General features: G+C 40.4%; 1 protein-coding gene across 1 annotated transcript; it reads left to right on the top strand.

Annotated features, from left to right (window-relative positions):
* Positions 1-762: 762 nt before the first annotated feature.
* tsen54 (TSEN54 tRNA splicing endonuclease subunit) lies at positions 763-9476 on the top strand. The gene is made up of 12 exons (XM_084037174.1): positions 763-906; positions 4625-4783; positions 5256-5319; positions 5847-5930; positions 6008-6106; positions 6181-6233; positions 6727-6834; positions 7450-7834; positions 7965-8100; positions 8196-8256; positions 8748-8864; positions 9005-9476. Exons 1-12 carry the CDS (start codon positions 851-853, stop codon positions 9156-9158), a joined length of 1476 nt encoding a protein of 491 aa, XP_083893300.1. The 5' UTR covers positions 763-850; the 3' UTR covers positions 9159-9476.
* The last annotated feature ends 178 nt before the right edge of the window (positions 9477-9654 follow it).

Raw genomic sequence — 9654 nt, 5'->3', positions numbered from 1 at the left:
ATGAGACAGAATAAAGGCTACATTGCACATCTTTTCCACAGGCTTAATCCTCTTCATGGGCAGTTGAGATGTGTTCTGGGACATTTAATATTTAATCTAAAAAAATGTAACAAATAGAAAAACTCTGTACCAATGAATTGTTGACACTTTTTATGTTCAATGTTTTGAGGTCACACCGAAGATTTTTTTAGAGCCAGGCGCCGCAGTTGCTCTCAACCGACTGCAAGCCCCGGGGCATGATGGGAAACGCCTGGCTGTCACCTCATCTAAGAGCTGATTGGCTCTTAGTTTTGACAACAAACAGCACTTTAGTAGTAGTAAGTAGAAAATTCAAATTTCCTGTGTGAGTCTAATATTTAACACTAGATCGTGGGCTGACTGTCAAACTTTACTTATGTACACAATGAATACTACTTCAACAGCAGATACACTACTATACCGTATAGTGTTTTATATACATAACATTATATGTATACATTACTAATATTTATTGGCATTATTTTATACTTTATATTTTTATACTTATTAATTCTTTACTTTCTTCTCTTTCTATTATCAAGCAACTGCAGCTGTACATTTTCCCGAGGCGTTACACAATTATTCTGATTTCCACAGATATTTATGAACAAATATTAATAAATGCAAACTGCAGATAACCTACAGATCGCGTCTAATGTCAGGATGTAACTTTTTCCTGTCAAATCTTCTTGGCCGATGGGAACTGTCCGACTGGAGCGCAGCTTCCGTCTCCTCCTGCTCGTGAAACAGGAAGTGAAAGCCACTAACCAATCAACTCCACGGAAAATGTGTCACGCGCAGTTGCCGCTGCTGGAGGGCTGCGAGAAACAACATGGCGGACCAAAACAAGACAGACAGCGAAAGGAAGTTCTACGATGAGATATTAAGGTGCGCAGTTGTGTTTAATGTGTGACGTGAATACATCTATCGACAGGAAAGCAACACCGTGACACATTTCCTCGCCCCGTAGCTGTTTGTCATGTTGTTGTTTTTTCGTTAAACAGTTGTCCCGGTTCACGGTTAGCTAGCTAGCTAGCAAGCAAAAACTCTAATGCTGCCTTCAGGTGCTAGTCGGAAGATCCTACTTCTCACAGTCGGAATAATGAGACTGTGGCGTTCAAGTGCGTTGATGTCGGGGGAGCTGTGGGCAAGGAAACGTCCGCTAATGTAATAACTTTGCACTTGCGCAAATAGTCCGTTTCTGAGTCGGCAATAATAATAATAATAATAAAAGCAATAATTCCGATGCAACGTGAAGGCAGCATATCGGTTGTGGCGCTTCCATGTAACGATCAGGTGGAAAACAAACCGCGTTTAAGAAAAACGACGTAAGCAAAACAGTACATTTAGTAGCTGTTTAATAAATAATAGAATGTTTTTATTAATTGGTGGAAATGCTTGAAAGCATTTCCAACCTATGTTATCCTAATCTTTATTCTTCTTTTTATTCTTCTTCTTCCGTACGTTTTTTGGTCGTCTGTAGCTTCTGCATACTTTCAGCTACAAAAACCATTCAACTATCAAAATGTTCAGCTTTTTCAGCTCTTTCCGGGACATCTTCAACATTTTTTCAGCCTTTCATACTTTTCACATTATTCAGCTTTTTCATATTTTTTTTTTCAATGCATTCCTATGGAGATCAGCCTAAAAACCTCTTTAACATCCTCCTCTTTGAACTCCGACTAGTTTCACATACTTCCACCTACAGACTCCATTTAAACTTTAAACAACCTACAAGACTTTGAACTATTCAATTCTTATTCAGTTTTTTGATATCTTTTACAGTTTTTCTATAATCACAGTTTATGTTTTATGTTTTTTTCAGACCTCATCAGAGTTTATAATGGGTGTGTATTGCGCGTGCTAGAGTGGGTGACATCATCGCTTAGAGTGTGAGAGCAGCCCAACACACTTGAGATTTTTTTTCTTTCCAAACTCCTCCTGGCCACAATTTGCACTCTACACTCGTGATATTTTCCAATTATGTAGACAAACTTGTCCTGTCTCTCACAATGTGCTCAAAAACTCTGTGAGATTTACAGAATTTGAACTAGCAACCTCTAAGCGTCGGTTTTTCTCCCCATTGACTTACAATACAAATTGAGAAACAGATTTTCAAAGAAACCTGAAATGAGCAGCATTTCTAACTCGCCCTAGCGTCCACATTTCTGAGACTAGGAAAAAATAAGTCATCAGTGTCTTCAGCAGAGTCTTGTGGCGCTAATGGTGCGAACATTTTGACGATACGAGTTTCGGTGTGAGCGTGGGAAGCTTTTGTTCGGACGAAGCCGAAATGGAGGAATAGAGACAGGCTCTAGACAGTTACACAGGCGCGTAGATGGCTTTGATCTCTGTGGCTTTGATCTTTAGAAGTGACAGCAGGTGTGCTCTGATTGGCGGACAGGAGCAGCAGACAGGAGCAGTCAGTGGGATTTGTAGTTTTTTTTGTCAAACATCTTCTGCTTAGGTATACTTTCACCTAGAAACTCCATTTAAACTTTAAAATGTAGACACAACTCTGTCTATCTCTCTCTGTCTCACTCTCTGTCTGTCTGACTACTACTACTACTACTTCTACTACTAGCCTACTACTGATACTACGTCCACTACTTGTACTTGTACTAGTACTACAACTGCTTCTACTACTAGCCTACTAGTGATACTACATCCACTGCTCGTACTTGTACTAGTACTACTACTACTACTGCTACTACTAGCCTACTACTGATACTATGTCCACTACAGGAGCAGCAGACAGGAGCAGTCAGTGGGAAATGTAGTTTTTTTTGTCAAACATCGTCTGCTCAGGCATACTTTCACCTAGAAACTCCATTTAAACTTTAAAATGTATACACAAGTCTGTCTATCTCTCTCTGTCTAACTCTCTGTCTGTCTGACTACTACTACTACTACTACTTCTACTACTAGCCTACTACTGATACTACGTCCCCTACTTGTACTTGTACTAGTACTACAACTGCTTCTACTACTAGCCTACTAGTGATACTACGTCCACTGCTAGTACTTGTACTAGTACTACTACTACTTCTTCTGCTAGCCTACTACTGATACTACGTCCACTACTTGTATTTGTACTTCTACTACTACTGCTACTACTAGCCTACTACTGATACTACCGCCACTACTTGTACTTGTACTAGTACTAGTACTACTTCTAGTTTACTACTGATACTACCTCCACTACTTGTAGTAGTACTTGTAGTACTAGTACTACTACTACTACTACTACTTCTACTACTAGCCTACTACTGATACTACTTCTAATACTTCTACTACAAGCCTACTACTGATACTATGTCCACTACTTGAACTTTTACTAGTACTACTACTCCTTTGCTACTAGCTTACTACTGATACCATGTCCACTACTTGTACTTGTACTAGTACTACTTCTAGTTTACTACTGATACTACCTCCACTACTTGTAGTAGTACTAGGACTACTACTACTAGTACTTCTACTTCTACTACTACTACTACTAATACTTGTACTAATATTACTAGTACTAGTAGTACTTCTACTTCTACTACTACTAATACTTGTACTAATACTACTGCTACTACTAATACTTATACTAATATTACTAGTACTAGTAGTACTTCTACTTCTACTACTACTAATACTTGTACTAATATTACTAGTACTACTGCTAATACTACTGCTACTACTAATACTACTTCTACTAATACTACTAGTACTACTGCTACTACTACTACTACTACTGATACTACTCCTACTACTGATACTACTCCTACTACTTCTATTAGTACCCTACTAATACTACAAACAAAAAGAACATTCAAATATTAAAATGTTCAGCTCTTTAAGGACATTTCAACTTGTCTTCAACATTTTTTTCCTTTTCATATTCTTTTCAAATATTCAGGTTTTTCATATTTGTTCAGCTACTTAGCTTATTTCATACATTTGCAGATATTAAGCTTTGTTAATATTATTTTCAAATATTTAGCTTTTTCATAATTTTGCACATATTCAGCTTTTTCATACTTTTCACATATTCAGCTTTTTGAATATTCTCTTCAGCTATTCAGATTTTCAAACTTTTTGCATATTCAGCTTTTTTGAATATTCTCTTCAAATATTCTGCTTTTTCATACTTTTGCACTTATTCAGCTTTTTGAATATTCTCTTGAAATATTCAGCTTTTTAAATATTTTCTTCAAATATTCTTCTTTTTTAATATTTTCTTCAAATATTCTGCTTATTTTTCAGTGTTGCTTCAGCATTAAAGCATTTCCACGTATTTCCGCAGGAAATGCATTTTCTAGTTAATAATCAAATTACATTAAGAATGTTTAAAGGATGTCCTTTAGAAGCTGAAATGTCCAAATGTTTCGCATTTTAAAACGACCCTACCTCATGTTTAAGAAAAACTAAACGTAAGCAAAATGGTCAATTAAGTAGATTTGTTTTATTTGCACCTGTTTATAAAAAAAAAATGTTTTATTAATTTCTAATTAAAAATACATTAAGAATGTTTAAAGGATGTCATTTAGAAGCGTTATATACTTGAAAAACGAATCTACCTCATGATTAAAACGATTTTTGGTTCTTTAAATTGCAGTCCATCGGAACTGTTTGCAGCCCGGTCCAGGAGTCACAAGATCCCCATCAGAGGACAGAAGGACTTTTTCCCCAATGACTCGGGGGAGCAGAGGCAGGTCCTCGAGCAGAGTCTGACCGAGCACTGGGGCCTCATATCAGAGGAGAGAGTGGAGAAACTGTGAGTAGGCTATCCAGACGCCCTGTTATCATCATTATTATAATATATATATATATATATATATATATATATATATATATATATAATGTGACTGTGGCCGATAAAGCAGAAGCTAGAGCTCTAGTAAAAAGCAAGATCATGTTTTCATGGTAAAAGCAGTGAGATGGGGAAACGAAAGGACGCCATCTTTACAAAATAAAGTCAAAAGTAGGAGGAATGTAAATAAAAGGGAAGGAATTCCAGAGAGCAAATAGTCATACCAAGATTAGAGCATATTGGGTATGAATAGTACAACGCACCTTATAGGGAAACGCATGTCAAAATTACCGTATGTGACTGTAATTTAGGAGAGGAAACAGCTGATCTGCCATGGGAGGACAATACATCTTAAGGAAAAAAGTCTCTATATATTTTGTCCTCTGCTTGCGTCGACGTGACGCTGGATTCTGTCTTGTTTTTTCTTTCGCTGCAGTGGAAACCTCGTGAAGGCCACTTGGCTTCCCGATGAGCGGACGGTCGAGCTTCAGTCTCCAGCTGTGAGTATCCAGTGAATATTTATAATAGAAAATTATAAATGTTCACCCTATATTTATTAAATATAATTAATTTAATTATGAGTTTTATGATAAAATTCAATCAATTATAATTGTTGAATATAACGATGTGGACAGATCTGTGTTAGAAAAAGAAAAATGATATAAATTAAATATAATTAATTTAATTCTAAAATGTATAATAATTAGGTACAATTAGACATATTTTTTAATATAATCAAATTTATACACGCTTTATATCTACTTTATTTCAACATATTATTTTCTTTCTTTCTTTTTGTTAATTTTTGTGATTCTTCATTAATCCTTTTTTATTTTATTTATTTAGTCATGTATTTATTTTCCCAGGTCCAAGTCAGGGAATGCTTTTGTTTTGTTGTGTTTAAAAAATAAATAAAATAAAATAAAGTTCCAAAAGAAAGCTCTGTGATAAGCTTGTGACTTCCTCTATCGTGAGTCCAATTAATTATTAAAATGTGTTTTGAAACGCTTGTTGTCGTTGTTTTCAGGGGAAGTTCTGGCAGACGATGGGCTTCTCTGCCAGAGGCAAGCAGTTCCTCTTCCCCGAAGAGGCCCTCTACCTGATGGAGTGTGTGAGTGGCACATAAACCCCCCGTCGACAGCGCCGTTACATACTCACTAGTATTCACACGGCGCTCCTTGTGAACAGGGGAACCTGCAGGTGTTCCACCAGGAGCTGCCGCTGTCCCTCCAGGACGGCTACGAGAAGTTCCTGTCGGCGGGCTCGGTGAGCCTCCAGCAGTATCAGGTACGAGAGGAGCGGTCCAGCAGCAGCTGCTCACCGACTCCGTCTTCTAACCACATCGTTTTCCTTCACAAAAGGTGTTCGGGCACTTGAAGAGGCTCGGCTACGTGGTGCACAGGTTCGATCCCAGGTAATCCCCCTTATTTTCTGTTTTTTTTCCTCCTGTAGGTGGAGGAAGAACAGCAGCTTGTATTCAAGTGTTACTGTCGTGATGCATGTCGATGTATCACATGCTCTGTTTTCTGAGTATTAAATACATTAATGACAGTTGGTTTGTTTCTTTGCTGTTTATTAGAAGGAATGAAAAAGCAGAACTTATTCCTACAAATAATAAGTAAATAGTATTTAATGATAACTAAGTAAATAATAGCAGTTAATAAATGATAATGCTTACTTGTGCATTTTTTTTTATAATAGTAAAAATAAAAAGGAATAATAATGATGATAAATTAACCAAAAAAATAAATAATAATAATTAATACAGGTGTACGACGTCCCCGTAAAAGAAAAGTTCCTCTCCTCAAGACAGGAGATTGACTCCGAGGTGACCAGTGTTTCCCTCCAGTCTTTCCTTTTTTAGTTTTCAACACCGTGACGTAATCTCAGTGTCTCATCTTCTGCAGTTCGGAGCCGTCGTCCTACGCCAGGCGCCTGAATCTGCCTCCGTCACGCGACGGAGCAGAGCAGCGTCGGAAGAGGAAGCGCAGCGCCAGCCCCGCCACGACATCCAGGTAAACACAATCACATCCTGTCTTCTTTACTTCTATCCAGGGTCCATACGGGTGCTGGAAATCCTTGGAAACGCTTGAGAAGTGCTTGGATTTAGACTAAAGGTCTATAAATGTGTGTTGTATGTGATGACATCTATGATAGAACAGAGGAAAGAAGATCTCCATATTTGAGGGACTGAAAACAGCATTTTCTGACATTTCTTTATGAAAAATGACTTTTGATGATGAACAGATGATGAAAATAGTTGGTGATTATATTTCTGTGGATCTGTTAGTGGAATTAGTTTTCCTTTCATTTGTGGTCCTTCTGTAAAAAGCTGTCTCCAAACATCATGTTGGTTGTTTAGAGGACAATAACATGTCATTTAATGTGATGAACAAGTGACATAATAAGTAGACTGAATACTGACCATTGGATTGGTACAAATATGGAGTTTACCACAGCTGGATGGTGCTGGAAAAGCATGGAAATGCACCTTGAAATGCTTCAAAAGTGCTTGAACATGACTTGGGAAAAGGTGGAGGACCCCTGAGTCCTGTTTGCTCAGACCACCAGGCTTTCATGCTGCTTCGTCGTCCTCCGGGTTTTTATCATTTTTATTGTTTGCTCTTCAGCCGCCCTGAAGAGGACGGATGCAGCCAGGAGGGCGAGGAGGCTAAAAACCCGCCAATGTCCCCGGAGTCTTCGGGGACTGGGACCGCAGACGAAGGCGGGTGCAGGACTTGGTGGACGGCGGATCTTCCCAGGGACCAATCGGATCGTCGACCCGCCTCCTGTGCTCCACGCTGGGACTTCAGCTCCATCCCTTTCCCTGACCTGGGCTCCCGGGAGCAGCTCTCCCGCTGCCTGGGCTCTCCGGACCCCTCCCTGCTCCCCGGGTCCTTGGCTGTGGGCGTGTGCGACGTCGCCCCCTGGAGGCGGCAGATAAACCTGCGGCAGGTGAAGGAGCAGAGGAGGGAGAGGGACAAGCGACGGTGGGACGTCAACAAGGACAGACAGGTTTGTTGGGTTGAGGACCTGAGGACAGCCAGGTTTAGGACCAGAGGACAGATGAGTTTAGGACAGACGGGTTTAGGGCCAGAGGACGGACATGTCTAGGACCAGAGGTCACCTTGTGACTTCCTTGCAGGTCCGGCGGTGCAGGAACTGGGCGGAGTATAAGGATCTGCTGGTGAGGCGGCACGGGGAGCGTAGCGGGCGACCGGCACACCTGTGGAACCGGGAAGTCGCTCCTCTACATGACCCCCGACAACCGATCCCCACTGGTGAGACCACGTGGACCCAGACCCGGACCCCCCCTTCCCCTTAAAGTCCACTTCATGTCTGACTCACGTCGGTGATGTTTGTGTTTACCTTCCAGCGGAGCTGCTGGAAAAAATCAGCGTGGTTAAATCCACACATCTGCTGGAGGGAGCGTCCAGGTATCACTTCCTGTTTCCTGTTTCCTGTTTTGTGGATTTAGTGTTCTGACACGTCTCTTACGTTTAACTAAGGTGTCAATATTTCTTCTCGACTTTTCTAGAATTTTTGTTTAACGGGGACGTCATATATACTGTTTATATACCGGTAATTCATAAAAAAAATTATGAAAAACACTTCTTTCATCATTTTAGTGTGATGTTTTCAAGGTTTGAAAAGTGCTTGGATTCAGAATAAAGTGCTTGAAATGTGTGTTCTATGTGATGACATCTATGATAGAACAGAGCAAAGAAGATCGATTGGATTGATACAAATATGTTTACCACAGCTGGAAGGTGCTGGAAAAGCATGGAAATGCTTGAAAAGTGCTGGTGTACACCCGTGATTAGAGGTCATCAGAGGTCATGTCGATTCAGCTCGCGTCTGCGTGCGAAGGGAACATCTGGACTTGCCGTGAACCGGAGCCCGTCTCACTCTCGGTGTTTGTGTTCAGGCTAGAAGGCGCGGAGGCCGAGTGGAGCATCTGTTTCGATGTTTACCAGCCCGACTCGGTGTCTGACTTCAAGAAGAGGAACCCGGGGAAGCCTCACTCCCGGATGTGTGTGTGCAGGTGAGCCACACCGCACACCTGTTTACTGAAGCTCCGCTTACAGACAACGCCTCTACTGCTTCTGATGTGTGTATATACGTGTGTGTGTGTTTACATCGCCCCCCTCCCCCCTCCCTGACGATCATGTGACTCCTCCTCAGCTTCGGCGGTCCCGTGCCGGACCTGCGGGTCCTGAAGCTGCTGTCCTTCCGGAGCGGAGACGTCCCGCTGGTCTTCGCCGTGGTCGACCACGGAGACATCTCCTTCTACACCTTCAAAGACTTCCTGCTGCCCACCGATGTGCACAACCCCTGACACACACACACACACACACACACACACACACACACACACACACTGGACATCTGCCTCTGTTGGCTCTGATGGATGCATGAAAAACAAACAATACTCACAATGTTTACGTTGCTTTACACGCCAGAAACATGGTTTTTAATCTTTTCATACAAAAAAGCTCAGGCGAAAGTAACCATTTATATTCCCAGCATGCATCAGTTCAGTTGTTTTGTGCGTCTGACCAGTGACTTACATCCTCCTTTTAATATGACCTTTGACCTCTGACCTGTTCATGTCTGGCACCAACAGAAAAAACTATTATTGCTCAAAATGAATAAAAACTTGTTTTACACAAAATTGCTGCAGCTTCCCGTGTATCTATATGCACATCAAAAGGTATGAGATAGAGTTAAAAAAATTAAATAATGATGATTAATTAATCAACCAAATAATTATAGTTATAAAATAAAATAGAATAAATAAAATAAATATAAATATATATATATATATATATATA

The sequence above is a fragment of the Eutrigla gurnardus genome (assembly GCF_963514095.1).
Source record: "Eutrigla gurnardus genome assembly, chromosome: 20".
In the NCBI taxonomy this organism is placed as follows: domain Eukaryota; kingdom Metazoa; phylum Chordata; class Actinopteri; order Perciformes; family Triglidae; genus Eutrigla; species Eutrigla gurnardus.
Note: the sequence above shows the minus strand (reverse complement) of the source record. Positions and strands in the feature narration are given on the sequence as shown.